This window comes from Hyaena hyaena, unplaced genomic scaffold (genome assembly GCF_003009895.1).
Source record: "Hyaena hyaena isolate Hyena2069 unplaced genomic scaffold, ASM300989v1 scaffold_385, whole genome shotgun sequence".
Classification (NCBI taxonomy): domain Eukaryota; kingdom Metazoa; phylum Chordata; class Mammalia; order Carnivora; family Hyaenidae; genus Hyaena; species Hyaena hyaena.
The window spans coordinates 472,033-495,417 of record NW_024081022.1 but is presented as its reverse complement, the minus strand read 5'-3'; the positions used below and the strand labels follow the sequence as shown (position 1 = coordinate 495,417).

The following is a 23,385-nucleotide window of genomic DNA, read 5'->3' as shown; positions in this document are numbered from 1 at the left end:
ATCCTTGCGCACTGTAGGTGGGAATGTGAGTTGGTGCAGCCACTGTGGAAACCAGTACAGAGGAGTGCCTGGGTGGCTGTCAGTTAAGTACGTGACTCTTGATCTCAGGTCAGGATCTCAGAGTTCTTGGGTTGGAGCCCCGCCTCATCAGGCTCTGCGTTGGCAGCACGGAGCCTTGCCTGCGAAAGAAAGAAGTAGAAAGAAAACTACCTTCACATAATACAGTAGTCCTCCTTGTCCATGGTTTAACTCTGCTCGGTGTCAGTTGTGGGTGGTCAGCCTTGGTCTAGATGCACATGATCCTCCCTCTGACGTGTGGTCAGAAGGTCTGTTAACCTAACGCTACGTCACAGTGCCTCCGTCATCCACTTCACTTCGTCTCATCACGTAAGCATCTTATCATCTCACGTCATCACAAAGAAAGGAAGAATGAGTAAAGTAAGATAGAGGAAGAAAGAGACTGCATTCAGTTAACTTTTATTACAATACATTGCTATAACTGTGTTTTATTATTACCTATTTGTTGTTAATCTTTCACTGTTCCTGATTTATAAATCAAGTTTTATCATAGGTATATGTGTTTAGGAAAAGACACAGTATATTCAGGGTTTGTTTCTATCCAGTTTGAGATCTCCACTAAGGGTCTTGGAAAGTACCCCTGAAGAGAACAGGGGCCCCTGAGAGTCCTGTGTGAAAACACATGGCGGACGTAATTCTCAATAATGAAAGACAGAAAGCTTTTCCTCTAACGTCACGAGCTACATGAGGATGCTCGCTTCTGTGCTTCTGTTTAACAGTATTAGAAGTGCTGGCCAGAACAATTAGACAAGACAGACAAGACATTCAAATCTGAAAGGAAGAAGTAAATTTAACTTTCTTTGCATATGATGTGATCTTATATGTAGAAAATAGTAAAGGCTCCACAAAGAAGCTGTTAGAGCTCATAAATAAATTCAGCAAAATAACAGTACAAAGTCAGCACACAAAAATCAGGTGCATTTCCATACTCAGTGAACAATCTGCAAAGGAAATTACAAAAACAATTTCATTTACAATAGCACATAAAAAGAGTAAAATACTTGGGACTTAACCAATCAGGTGAAAGAATTGTACCATGAAAAAACTACAAAACACTGCTAAAAGAAAATTGAAGACCTAAATTAATGGAAACACATCCCATGTTCATGGATCGTAAGACTTAATATTGTTAAAATATCGATATTACCCAAAGCCCTCTACAGATTCAGTACAACCCCATCAAAACCCGAATGACTTTTTTTGCAGAAAAAGAAGAACCCATCCTAAAATTCACATGGAATCTTAAGGGGCTTGAACAACCAAAACAAGTCTTTAGAAGGACAGAACTTGAAGGACTTAACACTTCCTGATTTCAAAACTTAACTACAGAGTTACAGCCATCAAGGCGGTGTTTTGTTGGCATAAGGACAGACCAGTAGACCCCATGAGAGAAAATAGAGGGCTCAGCAATAACCCCTCACATACACACTCCAGTGATTTTTGACAAGTGTGCCAAGATCACTCAATGGAGAAAGAACAGTCTTCAACAAAGGGCGCTGGGAAAACCGGATGTCCATATGCAGAAAACACGAAGCTGGACCCGTTCCTCACACCATACACAAAAGTTAAATAGAGCGAGGACCTAAACTAAGACCCAAGACAGTGAAACTTGTGGAAGGAAACTTAGGACAGAAGCTCGCACAGGTTACCAGGGAAAAAAATAGACAAACTGGATTTCATGAAAATTTTAAAATTTTGTGCATCAAAAGACCCAAAGTAAAGTGGCAACCCACAAAATAGGAGGAAATAAACATCCTGATTCAAAAATGGGCAGGGGTGCCTGGGCAGCCTAATTGGTTAAGCATCCAACTCTTGATTTCTGCTCAGGTCATGATCTCATGGTTCCTGAGTTTGAGCCCCACGTCAGGCTCTGCGCTAACAGCACTGACAGTGTGGAGCCTGCTTAGGATTCTCTGTCCCTCTCTCTGCCCCTCCCCTCCTCATGCATGCTTGGTCGCTCTCTCGCTCTCTCTCAAAAATGAATAAACTTAAAAAAAATTTTTAAGGGGCAAAGGACTTGAATAGAGATTCCTCCAAAGAAAAGACACAAATGGTCAACAAGCACATGAGGTGCCGGAGGGCACTAATCCTTAAGGAGACACCACCTCAAATTACCGTATGACCCAGCAGTTCCGCCTCTGGGTATTTACCCAGGACTGGAAGCAGTGTTTTGAGGATGTGTCTGCACCCTCCCGTTCACAGCAGCAGCATTCATGGTAGTAAAATGTGGGAGCAACCCGGTGTCCCTCCGCGGGTGCTGGATCAGCAAAAGGTGCTGCAAACATATAATGGAATTATTATTCAGCTTTAAAAAGGAAGGAAAATATGCAGTATCCTACATCATGGATATGGACTTGGATGACATTATGCCAAGTAAAAAACGCCAGTCACAGAAGACAAATACTGTACAGTTCCACCCACGTGAGGCACTTGCAGGAGTCAGAATCGCCGACAGTGGAACAGTGGTGACGGGTGGGGAGGAATGGGGGTTAGTGAGCTCGGAGTGCTCCAGTTTTACAGGATGAAGAGAACTGTGAGCGTGGTTAGCGGTTATGGCTGTACCACGGTGTAGATGTACTTCCCACCACTTTCTATGCTATATGTGTTTTAAAGATAATAGGATAGTTTCGATAACTTTCTATTTTTGTAAATCTTTTAAATTTACGTATTACATAGAGACACAGATCTTTTTTTTTATGTTTATTTTTGAGAGAGAGAGACATTGTAAGCAGGGGAGGGTCAGAGAGAGATAGGGAGACACAGAATCCAAAGCAGGCTGCAGGCTCCCAGCTGTCAGCACAAAGCCTGACGCAGGGCTCGAACTCACAAACCGTGAGATCAAGACCTGAGCTGAAGTTAGACACTCAATTGACTGAGCCACCCAGGCGCCCCAAGATACAAGTCTTAAATGTAATTACCACCCATCTTCTACAGATGTGTGCGCCCACACAACCCACATGCTTATCAACATATCGAACATTTCCATTTCAGAAAGTTCCTTTCTACCTCTGTAGAACCTCGCCACCTGGAAGGCCAGCAGTGACGTGGTTTTCTGTCACCAGGGTCGCGGTGCCTGGTGCAGAACTGCCTGTGGGCGTAGTCTTCCGCACCTGGCTGCTTTCGCTTGGAATGATGTTCTTAACGCTGCACCTGTGCTGTTCAGTACCTCAGTGCTCTGTTGATTTTTATTCTGGACTAATGTTCCTTTATATAAATACACCACAGTTGCTCTGTCCGTTTCCCTGAACAGTTTTTTCTATTGGAAAAATGAAATGAAATGAACAAATTCCTTGGAAAAGCACACCTTGCTATAAAAAGCACCAGAATAGATAAAAAGTCTGAATTCTCCCAGAGAAATGGGTGTATAATTAACAGTTTCTGACAAAAGAGCTCCAGGCTCGAATCTCTTCACTGATGATTCTTGCCATGGTTTAGAGAAGTAATGTGTGTACTGCCAACATGCCACAAACTCCCCCAGTTCATAATGCTAGTGTAGCCTTCATCCAAAACCCAACAACAGTGTTAACAGAAAGAAAAAATAGAAGCCAGTATCTCCCATGAATGTAGACACAAAAAAACTGATTTAAATGTTAGCAGAAAAATTAAATAAAATTTGAGCAAATCAGCTCTAGCTGTATATACGCAGGTCTAATACATCATGACCATGTGAGGTTTACTCCAGGGACAAAAGGTTGGCTGGTCGAACATCCACAATCCGTGTAACTTACGACATTAACAGAATGAAGGCCGAAAATCATATATCATCCCAGCAGGGGCGATAGAAAGAGCAGTTGATAAAAGTCCGCACTTACAGAGGCATCGGCCGGCTCAGTCAGAAACACCTGCACAGGTGCCTGTTGGTCTTGGAGTTGTGAGTTCAAGCTCCATGTTGGGTGTAGAGATTACTTTTAAAAAAAATAAATCTGGGGGGCACCTGAGTGGCTTAAGAGCTGGTTAAGCTAAGTGTCCATCAACGGACGAATGGATCAAGAAGATGTGGTTTATCTATACCATGGAATACTACATGGCAATGAGAAAGAATGAAATCTGGCCTGTGTAGCAACATGGATGGACCTTGATGGTGTTATGCTGAGCGAAATAGGTCAGGCAGAGAAGGACAAATATCATATGTTTGCACGTATAGGAGGATTAGGAGGAACTTAACGGAGGACCATGGGGGAGAAGAAGGGGGGAAATGGTGGGGGAAAGGGAGAGAGGCAAACCATGAGAGACTCTTGAATGCTGACAAAAACTGAGGACTGATGGATGTGGGGGGGAAGGGGGGATGGGCATGGAGGAGGACACTCGTGGAGATGAGCACTGGGTGTTATGTGGAAACTAATTAGACAATAAACTGTAAAAAAAAAAATCAGCTATTTTACGTAAATGAGATGATGTATGATGTCAGTGTTTGGTAAAACAGTATCAATTAAATTCTCTAAATACAATAAAGAATGTCAAAATTTTAAAAAAAAAAAAAGTCGGTTAAGCATCCACCTTTGACTCAGGTCATGATCTTGAGGTTTATGAGTTTGAACCCTGTGTCGGGCTCTGTGCTGACAGCTCAGAGCCTGGAGCCTGCCTCTGATTCTGTGTTTCCCTAAAAATGGATAAACAGTAAACAAAATTTTTAAGAAATAATATAAATAAATAAACTTTTGGGGCTCCCTGCTCCCTGCTCCTCCCCTGTTTGTATTTCTCTCTCTCAATAAATAACTTGAAATTTTTGTTTAATGTTTTATTTATTTCAGAGAGAGAGACAGCATAAGCAGGGGAAAGTCAGAGAGAGAGGGAGACAGAGCATCTGAAACAGGCTCCAGGCTCTGAGCTGGCAGTCAGCACAGAGCCCAACGCAGGGCTCGAACCCACGAACCGTGAGATCATGACCTGAGCTGAAGTCGGACACTTAACCGATTGAGCCACCCAGGTGCCCCTCAATAAATAACTTTTAAAAAATAAATTCTGTTCCTTCAGTTATTAGCCGTGTGACTTTGGATAAGTTACTTAACCTCTCTGTGCCTCAGCTTCCTCATTTAGAAAATGGGGGCTATAATACTATCTGATATTAGTGCCTTTTTAATACTGTTGTAGGCAGGATTAAATAAGTGCAACAAAATGCTATAATTAATTTAACAATCACTCAAATGATAGGTATGATTATTTATTATGTAAAGCATCTAGATAGAATACTACATGATAGATCATTAGTAAGTTACATAAAATAGAACCAAGAACAACTCACGTAGAGGTGAGAACGCTAGAGATGAATAAGAACTAGAAGAGTTTCACATATTAACCATAAGAAATAGTTCATTAATAAGAAGCCCTAGGCCATGAATACCATACCAAGCAGGAAACGTTAAGACCTATTCCTACTGACAACATCGTCCGTGTTTTCCAGAAGGCTGGTTGAGGACTGTAGTCTGGGAATGTTACACAGGCTGGACAGAATGGGAGGGAAATACTAAAACTGAAGAGTTTGGCCAGGAAACCTGAGTAATTGGACACAGAAACAGGCACATTTGAAATCAGCACACCAGTGTTTCTAGAGCAACAGCAGGGTATTAAGAATCTCTACCTTCGGGGGCACCTGGGGGGCTCAGTCTGTTAAGCATCCAACTCTTGGTTTCGGTTCAGGTCATGATCTCACAGCTTTGTGGGTTCAAGCCCCGACATTAGGCTCTGCGCTGACCTGCTTCAGCTTCTCTCTCTCTTCCTCTCTCCCTGCTTGTGCTGTCTGTCTCTCTCAAAACAAACTATAAAAAGAGAAAACAAAGGATCTCTGCCTTTAACCCTGACCTTTTCTCTAGGTCTGTCAATGGAGTTTACCGGATCGGACTGTATGCGCTTAAAGACATGCCGGCTGGTACCGAGCTCACCTACGACTACAACTTCCATTCCTTTAATGTTGAGAAGCAGGTAAGCACAGCCAGCCCGCCTCGAGGGAGGTTGGACGATCTCACCGCCTTGGCGAGCACTGCCGGGCGGCCGCCGAGAAGCGCGCTGGAGGTGGTGCCGCCCGCCTCGCCGGCCCTCCCTGGTCTCAGAACCCTGGGGAGAGACTGCCCCTTCCTGTTTGGTCCTCGGTCAGTGCTTAACTTGCCGAGTGAACTTTCCCCAAATGTAAGCTCTCTTTTCCATGGAAACACATGGAGTTTATTCTCAGTGATTTTCTCCTGTATAAAAATGTCCTGGTTCACACTTACTGTTGGGTGCCCAGGGGCTCAGGATTTCTGTTTGAACTTGTAAGTGAACCCACCGCCAAGAGTTCTCTTCTCTTTCCTTTCAAAGCAACTGTGCAAGTGTGGCTTTGAGAAGTGTCGGGGGATCATCGGGGGCAAGAGTCAGCGCGTGAACGGGCTCGCTGGCAGCAGAGGCGGCCAGCCCGCAGCTACTCACAGAAAGTCTGGGCGCTCGAAGGAGAAGCGGAAGTCGAAGCACAAGCTGAAGAAAAGGGTGAGTAATGACCTGCTGGCTCTCCCCGACCTAGTGCGCAGGGGCCGTTCCGCGGGAGATGAGGGCACAGCAGAGGGGCGGCCTCTTAACGTGCTTCTAGTCGTCTGCGGGGCGATTTCTCACCAGTCCTCTCCTTCCTGCATCTGGTTCACGTGTTTTCCAGAGAGGCCACCTCTCCGAGGAGCCCAGTGAGAACATGAGCACCCCCACACGGCTGGCCCCCCAGTTACAGATGAAGCCGATGTCTAATCGAGAACGGTGAGGAGGTTTTCTTACCTTTGTGCTATTTGCTTGTCGGTTTAACCAACTACGAAGCCTCTGTAGAGTGGAATCATTTCTTTTGTGCGGGAGGTCTAGCACAATTTCAGGGGGGTTTAATATTCTGGAAACTGAATTTCAGTAAATCCTGTGTTTTACAAAGTAAAATTTTTTTTATTAATTTAAAACATTTTTTTAACATTCATTTTTGAGAAGGGGATAGTGTGAGCAGGGGAGGGGCAGAGAGAGAAGGAGACACAGACTCCGAAGCAGCTCCAGGCTCTGAGCTGGCAGCACGGAGCCCGACGGGGGGCTCGAACCCACTAGCGGTGAGATCCTGACCAGAGCCAAAGCCGGACCCCCAACCGACTGAGCCAGCCAGGCGCCCCAATTTAAAACTCTTTAAATACCTTGAAACTTTGTTCAGAAAAGGGTCCCGTGGGCTTCGCCAGCCTGCCGAAGGGACCCGTGGCACAGAAAAGGTCAAGGTTCCCTGCTTTGTCAGTACATTAATAGAGCAGTGAAAAGGATTTCCGCGTCATCTCTGCTCTTCCCTGCATTCAGGTAAGGGGGCAGAAGTAACGCTCCGCGTGGCCCCTGGACAGATTCCGTGTCCTCCGTGACCGGCCGCTCCAGCATCTTAGGAAGTTCATCCTCACTTATAACTTCACTGTAATGTTAGCCACTTTCATCCTGTATCACTTGGAGTCATGGGAATTTTAAACCTCAGGAAAACAGAGATGATCCAGTCCAGTGGTTTTCTGCTGTGGCTACACGTTAGCCCAGGGAGCTTTTAAAAATCCCTGTTCCCCAGGCCACACCGCAGAGCAGGTAAACCGTAATTTTCAGAGGTGGAACCCAGGCATCTGTTCACAAAGCTCTTCCAGGCACCCCTGACTCACCTAAACCACGAGGTCTGCGTGGGGACCCTGCCCCTAACGTGGCCTGCCCGGCTCGTGTCTGTCGTGAACGCCTGCAGTGCTCTGCCCATCCTGCTCACCCTGTAACTGCTGGCCCTGAGCCCCTGCTCTGTTCTGGCGACTTTGTTTACAGTTTGTGCACCTTCTTCGTAAATCTCTGCCTTCCGATCAGGCTGTTGCCATTGCCAGAAGTTTTGCAGCTTTTCAGTGGTATTTGCCAGATACTTATAAATAATATAGGGGGATGTTTTGGGGCACCTGGGTGGTTTTGTCAGTTAAGTGTCCAACTCTTGATCTCAGCTCAGGTCTTGATCTCCGTGTCATGAGTTCAAGCCCTGTGTTGGGCTATGCACTGGGCATGAAGCCTACGTTAAAAACTTATACATTTTCATATATATATGTATACATATATATATGAACTTTTTTTTTTTAATATTTTTTTATTTCTAGGAGAGAGAGAGAGACAGCGTGAGCAGGGGAGGGTCAGAGAGAGGGTGACACAGACTCTGAAACAGGCTCCAGGCTCCGAGCTGGCAGTCAGCACAGAGCCCCCGACGCGGGGCTCAAACCCACGAACCGCGAGACCATGACCTAAGTGAACGTTGGACGCTCAACCGACTAAGCCACCCGGGGCCCCTATATGAATGTTTTATATGGGGGAAAAAACAAGATGCAAAATTGCACCCTGTTTCCCTGTATTTAATTATTTGTATACGAGCTGAATTAACTGATAATTATTCATTTATATTAGCAGTGGTGTACGTAGAATAGACACATAATAAATCGTGACTAAATTCATGAATGAAGGAACTTCCTTCCTCCCAGGAATTTTGTGCTGAAGCATCACGTGTTCTTGGTCCGCAACTGGGAGAAGATCTGGCAAAAGCAGGACGAGGCGAAGCCCAGCAGTGCGGGCGTCCGCTCGGCCGCACTGTGCACCCGCTGGGCCGGCGTGTGCCGCGACGACGGGAACATCAAGTCAGGTGAGGGCCGCGGGCGGGTCCTTCCCGTCACGTCCGTCGTGACGGCGCCTCCACGCCATCATCGCAGTTGCTTCCGCCACTCTCTCTAGAGTCTTTCGGTCTAGACATCAAAAGCTAGGACCCCAGCACGTGAGCGTCAGTCCACACTCACCCACCCACCTCAGCCGCTCGACTCGCTGGTCTGTGCTCCAGAGACCGGGAAGAACCCCCCCACCCGCCCCCCAAGCCCCCCGCCGCGGCCGAGCGTTCGCAGGCGTGTGATGGGGCGGGTCCTGTGTCTCCCCGCCTGCCTGGGGCATAACTTCCGGCGGCGCTCGGGGCGTCACGGCAGGACAACGTGAAGACTTTCCCCCACGTTCAGATGAGCGTTCTACACACGGGCCTGGAGATTCCTTCTCGCTTCTTGCGCAGATAACCTGACAGCACCCCTGAGTTCAGGTCCGTCCCCCAGAATAGGCTGAAAACCGAGGAACTGGCCTCTCCGAGCATCCTTCTGAGCTAGAAATGGTGTCCGAAAGCTCAGGCTCCTCTTTGGAGCCTTTCCTTCTGTTCCTCAGAACGCAGACACATAGGCATGGTGTGCGTGGGAACCAGACAGATTTAGAAATTTGCCTTCAGTCCTCTCAGTAATTTGATTGGCATCCGTTCTCTGAACTTACATCCCACTTGGCTCCGATCCTCTGACAGTAACAGTTACTTCCTAAGTCTTTCTCATGGGTCAGGCCCTGAGCTAAACCCGTCCAGAGTGTTCTCTCCCTCAGTCTGCACAGCTCTCTCCTGAGGGAAGCGCCACCACCGTTCCTACATGTGGTCAGGGAGCTGGCACACTGAGCGTCAGTAGCTCGCCCACAGCCATGCAGCCAGGAAGCAGGACAGCCAGCGTCCTGTGCACCCCTGGCCACTGAGGTCAGGCCTCTAACTCACGTTTCCCGGCTTTCTTTAAGAAGGGAGGAGGGGGGCGCCTGGGTGGCTCAGTTGGTTAAGCGTCCAACTTCGGCTCAGGTCAGATCTCACGGTTCGTGGGTTCGAGCCCCGCGTCAGGCTCTGTGCTGACAGCTCAGAGCCTGGAGCTGCTTTGGATTCTGTGTCTCCTTCTCTCTCTCTGCCCCTCCTCCACTCATGCTCTGTCTCTCTCTGTCTCAAAAATAAATAAGCTGTAAAAAAAAAAGGGGGGGGGGAGCAGCTTCATGATCACTAATCTACCTGATCACTTCAACGACAGTAGCACAAACGGCAAGAATCCGTGGGGGAACTGATTTTCACTTGACCCTTGCAGATGTCTTCATGACCCAGTTCTCCGCCCTGCAGACAGCGCGCTCCGTCCGAACGCGGCGGCTGGCAGCAGCTGAGGAGAACATCGAGGTGGCGCGGGCGGCCCGCTTGGCCCAGATCTTCAAGGAGATCTGTGACGGCATCATCTCCTACAAAGGTGACCGCGTCCACCCGAAGGCTTTCCCCTCCTCTTCCTGTAGAAATCCTGCCACTTACCCTCCCCCGAGACACCCAAGTTCAGGAACGATGGACGTTCGGGGCTCGCGGTTCGGGAGGTTACTTCCCTCTTCCTGTTCAGAGTATAGAATTCATAGGACCAGCTTTCGTCTTGGGGGCGTGCTGACTGGGACCCAGGCCTGTGCCGGCCCCTGGGGTTCACTGGACCCTCCCACGGCTCCACGCTACGTCCAGAAGTCACGCCAGCCAGGGGACGGGAAGAACCGTCCCTGCCTCGCATGTAACTGTCCTGAGTGAGGCGGGGTCAGCGCTCAAGGGAGAGGGCGCTATGGACGCACAACTTCAGTGTTTCGTAACTTTTTCTTTTCAACTTTTCTTTTTTTTTTTTACCTCTGCACTCAACATGAGGCTTGAACTCACAGCCCTGTGATCGAGAGTTGCAGCTCCACCAACTTAGCCCGCTGGGCACCCCCCCTTAAGATTTTCTGATTGTGACCAAAAGACCTTTAGTACACTACAGCTTTAAGCTGTGGACTCTTTCCCCAGAAAAACGTATAACTTTGCATGTAATTTGGGGAGTTCACAGGCCCTAGCCCCTACATTAAGGAAAAGGACATAAAGTTGCAAGAAAATTACTTTTAAAAGCATTCTCATGCAAACACTTTTTACCACGCCTTTCCTCTTTCAAGACCTCTTGAGTGCAACAGATAAAGGGGATTAAGAGGCACATGAAATAGCATGTCCGGGAGATGAAGACTACAGTGCAGGGAGTGTAGCCCTTAGGCCTGTAACAGCGTCGTGTGGCGGCGTGCGGTGGGCAGCCAGGAGCGTCTCGGGTCCTCAGGTCACTGTGTTGTATGCCTGGGACCAGTGCCGCATTCTGTGCTAGCTGTTCTTCAGTAACAACGTGGAATCCTAAAAAAGAAAGTAGGTAAGGTAGGTAGCAGCCCCACAGGCTGAATTCTGTTTTCATGATACAGAGTAACCATGTTGTAAGGAAACTGAGTCCAGAAAATGTTTACACTAAGTTATTCATTGTCTGGAATGTAAGTGCGTCTACACCAGCAGTGATGCTAATTGTGGGCGCTGGCAAGAACCAGGGAATACTTTGGGGAAGATGTTCTTTGCCTCGGTGAGTAGTGAGCAGGGGTGTCCTCAGCCGCCTGGCTCTGCTGTGATCATTCCCGCCTCTTCACTCTGCATAGAAAGTTCTCCTTACCAGCTAACAGAGGTGGCATTTCAGGTACATCTGCCTCTGTCACGTTCCAGGTAATCCTGAGGGAACCGTCCCTGCCTCGGTACCCACGTTCCCGAAAAGTCCCTGTACATTTCATGGCTGCCCTCAAAAAGCAGAGGTTTTTTTTTCCCCTGACTTAATTGTGGGGCTTCTGCGTTTTCAGTGGGAGTTAGTACCTGCCCTCGTGTGTCACCTGGCCCTGAAACCTTGCCTTCCCTTGCAGATTCTTCCCGACAAGCCCTGGCAGCCCCCCTTTTGAACCTCCCCCCGAAGAAAAAGTAAGTTCACAAATTTGGGGATCATCTGAGTGTCAGACAAGTGCTGAGCGTGTGGACTGACGCCCGGCTTTGTGCCACAGGAATGCCGACTATTACGAGAAGATCTCCGACCCCCTGGACCTGGCCACCGTGGAGCGGCGCATCCTCACCGGCCACTACAAGACCGTGGAGGCCTTTGACGCTGACATGCTCAAGGTCTTCCGCAACGCTGAGGTACTTTCCCGCCTTCAGACGTGCACTTACGGTTTTGAAGAGAACTGTTCTAGAGGTTTAAGATTTTTACCCTCTTCTGTCAAATTTTATATTTCTGGCTACAAAACACAACAATATTTTTTTTGAGAGAGAGAGAATGCCATACAGGCTTGTCAGCATGGAGCCCACTGTGGGGCTCGATCCCACAACCCCAGGATCGCGACCTGAGTCAAAATCAGAGTCGGACGCCCAGCCGACTGAGCCACCCGGGCACCCTGAAAGGCAACCTTTTTTTTGAGTGCCCTCGGGGTAAGGGTTACAGTGTCCTCTGTGTCGTAGAGTCTTGTATGGTAGCGACGTTGATGCGACCAGAATGGAATGTTACGTTATACTCCCAAAGAGGAAATTTTTGTAAAAGCCGAATTTAGTATTGAACCTTTGTATCACATAATACATATTACCGTAGCACACTTCAGTCATCTATAGTTTCTTTCTTCAAGACACTAAGTACATGTGAAATACACAGAAATATGTACAATAAATAGACTTAAATCTTACGGACACAACTGAGGGGCGTTAGGCCAATGGGTTGTAGGATAGCTGATGCTCACTGAAGAGAAGGTGTCCTCGAACTGGTTTTGAGGAGTCGATGGGGTGTTGTAGGGCATGTAGGGAAGAGGCAGTTTCTCAGTGATTTTAAAATACCTTGGAAAGGGGCTACGACATAGGGGAAGAATTGAGGTGGAAGACAGAAATGAGAGAAAAACAGACAGGTAGGGGGAAGAAGTAGATCAGTCTTGAATCACAACACGCTTCCTCCCAAACCCCGGCTGCTGCGCACACACAGCTCATGGCCGCGGCCCCGGCGGCTGCAGGACAGAGGGCGGGCCCTGCCCGCTGCCCGCACACGGTGCTCGCGCTCCCCGGTCACCGTGTCTGCCGTCTGGCGGGCAGTGAGGCCTGTGGCCGAGGGACTCAGCAGTGGGAACCGTCGTGGAGATTCTGATTTTCGTCCATGTTCGTGGACGCTGGATGGTACCGACCGGAGTGGGAGCCGGGGCCCCTGCTGCCTCCGCAGCTTGGTCTCGAGTGAGCTCGGCGCCCCCCGTGGGGCCCCGGCCCACGACCCTGCGGTGAGGACTCGCGGCTGCACCGACGGGCCGGGCGCCCCTCTCCGGACCACGTTCGGGCCCTGCTGACGAGAGCGCACGCCTCTTCCCTCCCCTGCTTTCCTCAGAAGTACTACGGGCGGAAATCCCCCGTCGGGCGGGGCGTGTGCCGCCTGCGGAAGGCCTACTACAACGCCCGGCACGAGGCGGCGGCGCAGATCGACGAGATCGTGGGGGAGACGGCGAGCGAGGCGGACGGCAGCGAGGCGTCCGTGTCCGAGAAGGAGAACGTGCACGAGAAGGACGACGACGTCATCCGCTGCGTGTGCGGCCTGCACAAGGACGAGGGCCTCATGATCCAGTGCGACAAGTGCATGGTGAGCCCCGGCCGCCCTTCTCCCGCCGTCTTCCTTCCCGCTTCCCTGCCTCTCCTCCCCTGCACGCCCCGGGGAGGCCAGACCCAGGCGACGGACCTCGGGGCCAGCGCACCGAGCGGAGCTCCGGATGAAGGCGGCTCCGAACTCGCCACCTCACGGGGTGGAAGGGGCCACGAGTGACCCGGGAGGCCGGGATCAGGCAGCGTCACAGAGACGCTGCGGGCACCTGGGGCCCGGTCCGCTGAGCCCCTGACCCTGGACTTCAGCTCAGGTCATGATCTCACGCTTCATGGGTTCGAGCCCCGCGCCGGGCTCTATGCTGACAGTGTGGAGCCTGCTAGGAATTCTCTCTCCTTCTCTCTGTCTGTCTGTCTGTCTCTCTCTCTCTCTCTCTCTCTCTCTGCCCTTCTTTCTCACTCTCTCAAAAATAAATAAAAACTAAGAAAGAAAAAGAGACGTGTGCCTGAGGCCTCCGCAGCAGCCGGGTCACGGGTGTGTGTTACTCAGTAAGCAGTTTGCTTCCATAACCGTCGTCCCCCGTCCTCCGGCCACCCCGCCTGTACTTGCCCGGGTGTGCGTGTCCGGGACCAGCGTGTGTTCACGCACATTCTCATCCCTTAGGTCCTGTTTGACTCCCCTCGCCCCACTCTTCCGTCCTGTGACTCTCTGCCCCTGCCCCCCCAGTGAGCCCCCCCGCCGCACTCTGTCCCCGCAGGTGTGGCAGCACTGTGACTGCATGGGGGTGAACTCGGACGTGGAGCACTACCTCTGTGAGCAGTGTGACCCGCGGCCTGTGGACAGGGTAAGCTGCCCTCCGGGCCTCCCCCTGCCTTGCTCCCGACGCACCGGATTTCCTTTGATAACCCACCTCTCTGGGCCTCAGGTTCTTTGACTTTACACTGTGGGCCACAGTTCGCCCTTCCCTTTCTCAAGCGTGTGGTCAGAGGGGAAATAAAACACTCAGAAGCCCGTGGAAGGAATGGTGCTCTGCAAACACTGTCCACTCTCCGTGGAAGAAGTACTTGTGAGCTCCAGAACTCAGTGCTCTAAATACCCCTTCGGTTAAGTAGTGTTTACGTGGAAAGAGCATTGACTGCAAGTCCACAAGGGTCAGCGTTAGGTGCACTTGCCGGGCAGGCGGCGGGTGGACTGACTGACCCGCGTCAGCAGGCGGGTGTCGGTGCTGCCGTGTGCGCGGGCGCCGTCCTGGGCCGGCTCCTCTGCGAGGCCTCGCAGGCTGGGTGTCTTCACACCAGCCTTGTCGCTTAGACTGGGCACTTCCACTCGAATGCCAGGGACGCGGTGCGGAATCGGGGCCCCCGGCCCGTGGGCTCTCACTGCCTGCCGCCTCCCTGCGCCACTGACGGTCCGCGTGTCCCCTCACTGGCCGTCCCGGTCCCGCAGGGCGGAGAGCAGCCGCACAAGCCGCGTGCTCTGTGGGGTCAGCTGCGGACGCACGGCCTGTCCGTTTTGGTCTCTGCCTCCACTTTCCCAGTTCATCTCCAGGGCCTTCATCTCCGCCTACACCTGTGTTGTGTGGAAGGGACTAAACAGGAAGTCTTACGTCGGTTGGGAATTCTAGGTTAGAGTCCTTTTCCTCCAGAATAGAGATCAGTAGGCGGGACGGAGCAGTTGCAGCCCTGACCCGTCGGCTTTCCGTCCTCACCAGGAGGTCCCCATGATCCCTCGGCCCCACTACGCCCAGCCCGGCTGTGTCTACTTCATCTGTTTGCTCCGAGACGACCTGTTGCTCCGTCAAGGTGCGTATGCGCGAGCCCTGCCTTTCCGCGTGGCGGGACTGGCTGCCGCCGGCCTCATAGTCCCCACGTGACCTCTGCTAGCCACGGAATACAGCCGGCCCTGGAACACAGCAGCTTCAGGGGCACCAGCCTCCCCCTGCCCCAGACAGTCAAAAATCCATGTATAACCCTTTGGGGTTTAAGTTATTTTATTTATTTTGAGAGAGAGCACAAGCTGGGGAGGAGCAGAGAAAGGGGGACAGAGAATCCCAAGCGTACTCCACACCAGCACAGACCCCAGCTTGGGGCTCAAACCCATGAACCCTGGGACCATGACCTGAGCCAATATCAGGAGTCAGACACTTAAATGACTGAGCTACCCAGGCACCCATAAAAAATCCGCGTTTAATTTTTGACTCCCCAGAAACTTTACTAATCGCCTTCTGTTGACCAGAGCCTTCCTTCCTGATCACAGCCCCCATTAACATATATTTTGTATGTTACACGTATTTATATACTTGACACTTACAGTAAAGTAAGTGAGAGGAACAAAACGTTAAGAAGATCACAAGGAAGGTTTTAGGGCACGTGTGCGTCCTGCACCGTATTTAGCAAAACAAAGTCTGCGTCTAAGTCCGTCCTGTGCAGTTTAAACCGTGTTGTTTCAAAGGTCTTACTTCCTTTAGCCCCTCGCTTCTTACACTTCCTTCCACCAAAGCACATGAGCTTGGAGACGCAGGGCTGCCACAGAGCCGGTCTCGGGACTCGAGGGAAACATACAGGATCCAAGAGCCTGGAGGCCTCCCACTGGTCCCCCCCCCCCCCCCCCCCCCCCCCCCCCCGCGAGGCTGCCGGCTCTGCGCTGCGTTCCCGTCCGTTTAGATGCCGCTCCTTCTGCGTAGACCCTGGGCGGCACCAGTGGACACCCCCCAGAGCTCATGCGGGCCTCGCCTAACGTCCCCTGTGCCTTCCAGGCGACTGCGTGTACCTGATGCGGGACAGCCGGCGCACCCCTGACGGCCACCCGGTCCGCCAGTCCTACCGGCTGCTGTCACACATTAACCGAGACAAACTTGACATCTTCCGCATCGAGAAGCTGTGGAAAAATGAAAAGTAGGTGTTGAGGTCCCCTCTCTCTCCTTCCAGCAAAGAGCTGAATACTCACCAGGGTCTCGCCATCATTTGACCCCGAGCCTCTCTCTTCCCTAGGGAGGAGCGGTTCGCCTTCGGCCACCACTACTTCCGGCCCCACGAGACCCACCACTCCCCCTCCCGCCGCTTCTACCACAACGAGCTGTTCCGGGTGCCGCTGTACGAGATCATCCCGCTGGAGGCCGTGGTGGGGACCTGCTGTGTGCTGGACCTCTACACTTACTGCAAAGGTGAGCAACCCGGGCTGCCCAGAAATGACTTCTGTCCCCACTTCATTCCCCTTGTCTCGTGGGATGAAGGGTGCCCAGGCCGGCTGGGAAGCTGCAGGGAGCTGAACGTCACAGCGTTTCTTCCTCTTACCTGGTGCTTGGTGCTCGGTAACTGTTCATTCCTCCCTCCACTTTTTTTTATTTAGTTTTTTTTTTTTTAATGTATTATTTATTTCTGAGAGAGAGAGAGAGAGAGAGAGACAGCGTGAGCAGGGGAGGGTCAGAGAGAGAGGGAGTCACAGACTGAAACAGGCTCCAGGCTCTGAGCTGGCAGTCAGCACAGAGCCCGACGCGGGGCTCGAGCCCACGAACCGCGAGATCATGACCTGAGCCGAAGTTGGACGCTCAACGGACTGAGCCACCAGGCGCCCCGATTATTTAGTTATTTAGTTAACACTGATAACACTGTGTGCCCAGCATCCCCTTAGTACTGTCGGAAGGGATTTCTTTCACCCGCCCATCCCAGAGTCCCCAAGGCCATCAGCAACTCTGGACATTAAACCAACCAACCAGAAAAGCACGACACTTTTATAAGCTCCGAGGCCAACAGTGGAGGCTGTGGAGTCACGCGGCCCGTTTTCAAATCCCAGCGCCACCCCTGCTCACGTGTGCCTGGGGCAGGCGCCCAGTCTGCTAGGAGCGGGGCCCCGCGGCGCCACAGCCTGTGTGAGGAAGACGGGAAGCGGCCCCTGCAGGCGCCTGGCCGCTCCCCTCACCTCGGCGGCGGCGGCTCCCCGGAGCGCCCCTCCCTCTACGCCGCGCGGCCGCCCCCACGGCCCCCTGCGTCCCTCCCACGCCCCTGCGGCGCCTGCTTACGCTGCCCCCCCTCCCGCGCCTCCCGCGCCTCCCGCGCCTGCGCACGCGCTGCCGTCTGGGGCCCTCCTCCCGCCCGCGGCCGCCAGCTGGCTGTCAGGACGGCCACTGCCCCCTCTGCGCGGCGCCGCTGCCGTCCGCGGGGTGTGCGCTGCGCGCCGTGGGGCAGCTCGGGGGGGGCGGGCAGGCGGGAGGCTCCTCTAGCAACACCCGCACCCCCTAGGGCGGCCCAAGGGCGTGAAGGAGCAGGACGTGTACATCTGTGACTACCGGCTCGACAAGTCGGCGCACCTGTTCTACAAGATCCACCGGAACCGCTACCCCGTCTGCACCAAGCCCTACGCCTTCGACCACTTCCCCAAGAAGCTCACTCCCAAGAGAGATTTCTCAGTGAGTCTCCCCCCGCCCGCGCCCCGCCCCCTCGCTCCGCCCCCGCCCCTGCGCTCGGCCGCGTCTCGGGGCCGTTGGTTTCCGCGGGGCAGCCAGGCTTTCCGCTTCCTCGCGTCCTCGCGTCTCTGCGCCCCCTTTGTAGCTGCTGTTCTGTCTTTCGTATCTGTGAGGTTGAGAAGCAAGTAGAATTAGCAAGAACTCTGAGAAAACTTCGGCGAAAATAAATCCGTGCTTTTTCCGTGTATCTTTGCATTTAAAACGTAAGACATCATCGTTGTACCAAGTGTGAGAGCTATAGAAGCGTTAAGAAGAGGGGCGCCTGGGGGGCTCCGTCGGTTGAGCGTCCGACTTCGGCTCAGGTCGTCATCTCACGGTTCGTGGGTTCGAGCCCCGCGGCGGGCTCTGTGCTGACGGCTCAGAGCCTGGAGCTGCTTCAGATTCTGTGTCTCCCTCTCTCTTTCTGCCCCTCCCCTGCTCATGCTCTCTCTCTCTTAGAAATAAGTAAAACGTAAAAAAAAAAAAAAAACAGCATTAAGAAGAAAAAGCCCTATACTATCCCACTGCCCAAAAAATAACCAGGTTAACATTTTCATCTTCTGCGTCTCTCCTGGGTTTTTCTTTAATTGTCGTGAACCTACTTCTCCGGTTACTTTGCGCCATTCGTCTTCCCACAGAGGCTTTGGTCGCCCACCGTCCCCCTGCTTTCTGCGGGCTTGGCCGGAACCATGGCCGTCTTCCTGCCCCGCAATGGTCGGAAACCGTGCGGCCAGAAAGCGGTTTTATGCCCCTACCTCTCCTGCTCTTGCCTTGGAGGCCTCTGAGCAGGATTTCCCGGCCCCCCCTCCCCCGACCCCTCTCGACCTCTTCCGTCCTGCGGGGCAGCAGCTCCCAGCCTAATTTTGGGGCCCCAGCTTTACCTGCACACACGTCGGGATGGGGCGGACAGGCCCGGAGTCCGACCCTCATGCGGTCACCGCGGGCTCGCGAGACCCCGGAACCACCGCGACCTTTGACACGCAGCCCCTCGGCCCTCAGCCGGCGAGGGCTTCAGCCCCGTGTCTTCCTCCTGCTTCCCTGGCCCCCCCCCCCCCCCCCCCCCCCCCCCCCCCCCCTGTCCTGAGCTGACCCCGGGCCGCCTGGCGCGGCTTCGCCCTCCGCAGCACGCTCACCACTTCCCTTTGTTTGCAGCCGCATTACGTCCCAGACAACTACAAGAGGAACGGAGGGCGGTGAGTCCCGGGGGGGGGGGGGGGGGGGGGGGGGGGGGGGGGGGGGGGGGGGGGGGGGGGGGGGGGGGGGGGGGGGGGGGGGGGGGGGGGGGGGGTGAGGAGCCCAGATGGGGGCGGCCACCGACTTGAGCAAGAGAACTACCGTCCCCTGCCTCCCCCTCCCCCCGCCCGGGGACGGGGACCCTCTGACGGGGTGGCCCAGTGGAGGGCCAGCAGTCGTGTGACCCCGAGGTGACGGCACGCATGGTCTGGCCACGGAGCTGGATTCCGGGCAGGGAGGGGGGCCCACGGGGGGCAGGGGTCGAGGAGGAGAAGATCGGGACTAGGACTCTAGACGCTAGATTCAGAAAAGTCGGCTTTTTCAAGGTTTCTGCAAACTTTCCTCATTGCCCCGAGGTGTTCCGGCTCCTGGGACCTCAGTCAAGGGCACGCTGTCCAGTGGCTGCAAGCGCAGGGTTTCCGTGAGCCCCGCGCGCACGCGGCTCTGACTCGTGCCGCTTGTGCACGAGCGTGTTCTCGGGGACGGAGCGCCTCTCCTGCCGCCCGCCGCCCGGGGGGTGTCCCCCGAGAGGAAGGCTGCGTGCCAAGTCTTACTGGAGCCGGACCGCGGGCCTCACAGGCGCCGGGCCTCCCCGTGCCCGCGGCGCGGTCGGAACCAGCTGCGGCTTTACCCGCTCGGGCGCCTGGAAGGGCGACGCTGTGTTTTATAATCAGGGAACAGATTTCAGGGGAAGGTAGCGAGCTGTACAAGTAACAGGAAGGTGACAGCCAGAGCCAAGACCCCCGAGAGCGAGACTTGGGGTCTCGAGCCAGCCTGAGGTGCCCCGCCGCCCCGCCGGCCTCCTCCCTCCCCGGGGTCCTGCTCAGCCTCAGCCTAAATGCCGCCTCCGCCTGCAGGTCCTCCTGGAAGTCTGAGCGCCCTAAGCCGCCCCTGAAGGAGCTGGGCCAGGACGACGACGCCCTGCCCTTGATCGAGGAGGTTCTGGCCAGCCAGGAGCGGGCCGCCGAGGCCGGGCCGGGCCCCGAGGAGCCAGAGCGCGGGGGGGCCGCCGCCGCCGCGGGCGACCGAGCGAAGGCGGAGGAGGGCAGTCTGGGGCCCCCGCCCGCCGGCACCCCTGAGGAGCGCCGGCTCGGCCAGCGGGAACGACTCAACCACATCCTGCTCGGCCTCCTGGAAAAGATCCCTGGAAAAAACGGTAGAAGAACCCAGCTCACGTCTAGGGTTTTAGGGGAGGGGGTTCGTGCGGAAGGAGGCGGCTTACCACCACTTGCCCGGGATGGGAAGTATCCTGGGAAAACATCCCGGTCCTTTCGCGGGCCTGCATCCTATCGCGTTCAGGAAAGGATCTGCCGGTGTGGAGAGGGTCCTCCTGGAGAACTTCCCTCCCGAGCAAGGCCCAGGGCACCCACAGGCCGGAAGAAGAGTTGCTGGGCTCCAGGGAAGAGTGGGGGAGGGCCTCCGGTGCCCTCCCTGGAGCTCAGATGTGGAGGGAGGAGTGGGGGGGGGGTCGGGTGCCCTCCCTGGAGCTCAGATGTGGAGGGGGGGGTCGGGTGCTCTCCCTGGAGCTCAGATGTGGAGGAAGGAGTGGGGGGGGGGTCGGGTGCCCTCCCTAGAGCTCAGATGTGGAGGAAGGAGTGGGGGGGGGCTCCGGTGCCCTCCCTGGAGCTCAGATGTGGAGGGAGGAGTGGGAATGGCAAGGATTCAATGAGCCTGCATGGTTCTGTTTTCAGCCATCGACGTGACGTACCTGCTGGAGGAAGGGTCCGGCAGGAAACTCCGAAGACGCACTTTGTTCATCCCGGAGAGCAGCTTCCGGAAGTGAGCCTCAGAGGAGAAGGCCGAGCATCTGCCATCAGCAGGGCTAACAGCCCTGCCTCTTGTTCCCAGTGCAGACGGGGCGGGAAGGGGCCGTGTCGCTGGCATTAGGTACTTAATAAACCCTGGAGCTGGTGCAGGGGAAGAGGCGGCGCCTGTGTACGCGGTTCCGTTCACCTTGTTTCCCTCCCCTTCTTAGCCCTGAGGGTTTGTGTGGGGAGGCGCGCACTGAGGGCCGCCGGAGTCCCGGTACTTTCGTAGCGCTCGCCCCCCCCCCCCCCAGCTTGGGTCTCTCTGTGTCATCCTCTGGCCCCACAAGCACTGCTGCGAAGCTGCTTCCTGTCCCCGGGTGTAACTCACGTCGGTTGGCAGGAGGGGGTCCCCACCCGCCCCAGGCGTCTGTTCCCTGGGGGCTCCGGGGGCCACCCTAGACAGAAACAGCCGCTGGGGCCTCTTTCCAGATGGACCCTTGACTGGGAACGTTTCTCTCTCCTCGTCCAATCAGGTCAAAGTAACACGTGAATTGACAAGTCGAAGCACTTGTATCTGCGCCCCTTTTCCCTCCCTCTCCCCCCCCAGAATGTAACCACGGACTAGGGAAGGCCCCCGTGGGGTCAGCAGGGCACAGAACTCATTGTAATTTTTGTTTTAACCTTCATAACCTGCCCAGCCTCTGTTTCTCTAACGAGAAGGCCAGGCCCCGCCCGCACCGCGCCTGTGCTGCTCGGCGCGGCCCTCGTGCTGTGCCGCGAAGGGCCGCCCGTCTCCGAATGGCCTCGTACAACCTCGTACACGTGGACCCTAAGCCACCCCCCAGAGTCACTACACGGACTGTGGACCCGCGTTCGCCTGGCAGAGTGTGCGTTGTGAGTGTGCATCACCGACCGGAAACACTACTCCTGTTCTCTTCAGTGTACGGTTTTCAGTGTCCACCCCTCAGAGACAGTGCTCCCCGCCCGCCGCCTGGGTCCTCCACCCTCACGATGACAGCACGGGGGGGGGGGGGGGGCGCCGGGGCCCGGCGCCTCCCTCCTTCCCGTCCTCAGCCACAACTTCCCAGACGATACTGTCTCTTTAAAAATGAAATTTAAAAAGCTTTGCTTTGTCTTCTCAGACATACATATGCATATACGTTTTAGATGTTCTTATAAGAGAAAAGATGGTTTTTAAACGTGCCAAGTTGTGTGTGTACATATATATGTATGTATGTATGTACGTATGTATATACCTGCCGCGTGACTAGGAAGCAATACAGCGTCAGCCCGCCCGGCCCGGCGTCCTCGCTGCGCTTCCCCGGCGGCGCGCGGCCTGTTCAGGTGGAAACATGGACACCTTCCATTCCGCTCGGTCTTTTTTTCCTTTTTCTCCTTTCTGTGTCAATCTTGAGGAAAAAACAAAAAAAAAAAAAAAAAAAGAGAGAGACAGGGGAAGCCAAAGATCCCCTCGAGCAGAGAAAAAAGCAGAATAAATATTTTATTAAAGAAAAAAGAGAATTGAGAAAATAGTTTGGAGTATTTTCTTACTGTAGAGAAGCACTGAACCTTAGGGCGCGGCCTGGGCGGGAGGCGCTCTCGTGAGGAGCCGGGACCGCGCGCCCGAGCCCATCTCACCGGTTCCTCTAGTCGGTTTTCGTTGCAGGGAGCTGGGCGGGAGGGGGTGGGGCACAGGGGCACTTTGGGGGGGGTCTCCTTTTAGTCAGAAGCAGGAAAATGACAAGAAAGAGATTAAAATTCAATATTTCCTCGAATAGTGTTAAACACTAAAATTTTAAAAAAGACGAAAAAAGAAAAAAACTTTGTAAAATGTGAGAACAGAAGCAAAAGACACTACGCTCTGTCATTTTATCTTTCTTTTGTTGAAAGACTAAAAACTGAACTGTTTTTTAGACAATCAAATGTTAGGTAAGTGCAAAAACTTGTTTTTTCTTACTGGTGTAGAAATTAATGCCTTTTTTTATTTCTCGGTTATTTTATAATGAAATAAACAGCACCTGTAGCTGCCAGGCGGGTTTGGTGTTTGAAATGCGGGGCAACGCACTACATCACTGCGAGTAGATCCAGAGTTAGTCTGCATGTCTGTAGGCCGTGTGATTGCGGAAAATATAAATGCTGCTAATATATTTCCTTTTTACGAAAGCATATCTAAATAGATGATTGTTTTGATGTTAATCTTTGTAAATTATGTATTACCAATTTTAACATTGGATGTAATTGCATAAAAAGCTTGCATCTCAATCCTTGAAAGTCTAGTATTAAATGGAAAAACCTTTTCCTAACAACAGAGTGGTGAGCGTGCTGTTTTTTTCCCTCTTTCCTATCCTCCTCTCTCTTCCGGGATCTTCTCCACCCTGGGTCCAAAGAGATCTTTCTGAAACCACAGCGTCCGGGCCCCCAGGAGCGCCCTCACCAGTCCGGACTACCGGGTAAAGCCATTTCCTCGGCGTTGGGATCTGGTCGGTCGGAGCCCAGCCTGACCAGGCAAGGGACTAATCGCCTGCCCTTCTCGCCTCCGCTCACGTACACGCATCACCTCGTTCGATATTCGCTCACAGCCGCCGAGGTTGGCAACGAGAACTTCAGGCCACTGTGCTGGTCCATTTCCATCAGGAGCAGTTTACACGTATCCATTTATTAACCTTCA

The 23,385-nt window shown here is 53.5% G+C and overlaps 1 protein-coding gene across 5 annotated transcripts in view; it reads left to right on the top strand.

Annotated features, from left to right (window-relative positions):
* ASH1L (ASH1 like histone lysine methyltransferase) overlaps positions 1-22,226 on the top strand; it is a 182,747-nt gene extending 160,521 nt beyond the window's left edge. For 4 of the 5 annotated variants that reach the window (XM_039251468.1, XM_039251467.1, XM_039251465.1 and 1 more), the window contains 16 exons: positions 5,889-5,997; positions 6,370-6,534; positions 6,698-6,792; positions 8,538-8,695; positions 9,972-10,124; positions 11,605-11,659; positions 11,740-11,872; positions 13,089-13,337; positions 14,053-14,139; positions 15,007-15,097; positions 16,051-16,189; positions 16,286-16,458; positions 17,534-17,700; positions 18,889-18,929; positions 19,827-20,125; positions 20,661-22,226. In XM_039251468.1, the coding sequence (XP_039107399.1) occupies positions 5,889-5,997; positions 6,370-6,534; positions 6,698-6,792; positions 8,538-8,695; positions 9,972-10,124; positions 11,605-11,659; positions 11,740-11,872; positions 13,089-13,337; positions 14,053-14,139; positions 15,007-15,097; positions 16,051-16,189; positions 16,286-16,458; positions 17,534-17,700; positions 18,889-18,929; positions 19,827-20,125; positions 20,661-20,752 (2,206 nt within the window). In that variant the 3' untranslated portion in view covers positions 20,753-22,226. The remainder of the gene's footprint in view (positions 1-5,888; positions 5,998-6,369; positions 6,535-6,697; positions 6,793-8,537; positions 8,696-9,971; positions 10,125-11,604; positions 11,660-11,739; positions 11,873-13,088; positions 13,338-14,052; positions 14,140-15,006; positions 15,098-16,050; positions 16,190-16,285; positions 16,459-17,533; positions 17,701-18,888; positions 18,930-19,826; positions 20,126-20,660) is intronic. The other variant, XM_039251469.1, reaches the window with a different exon arrangement.
* The last annotated feature ends 1,159 nt before the right edge of the window (positions 22,227-23,385 follow it).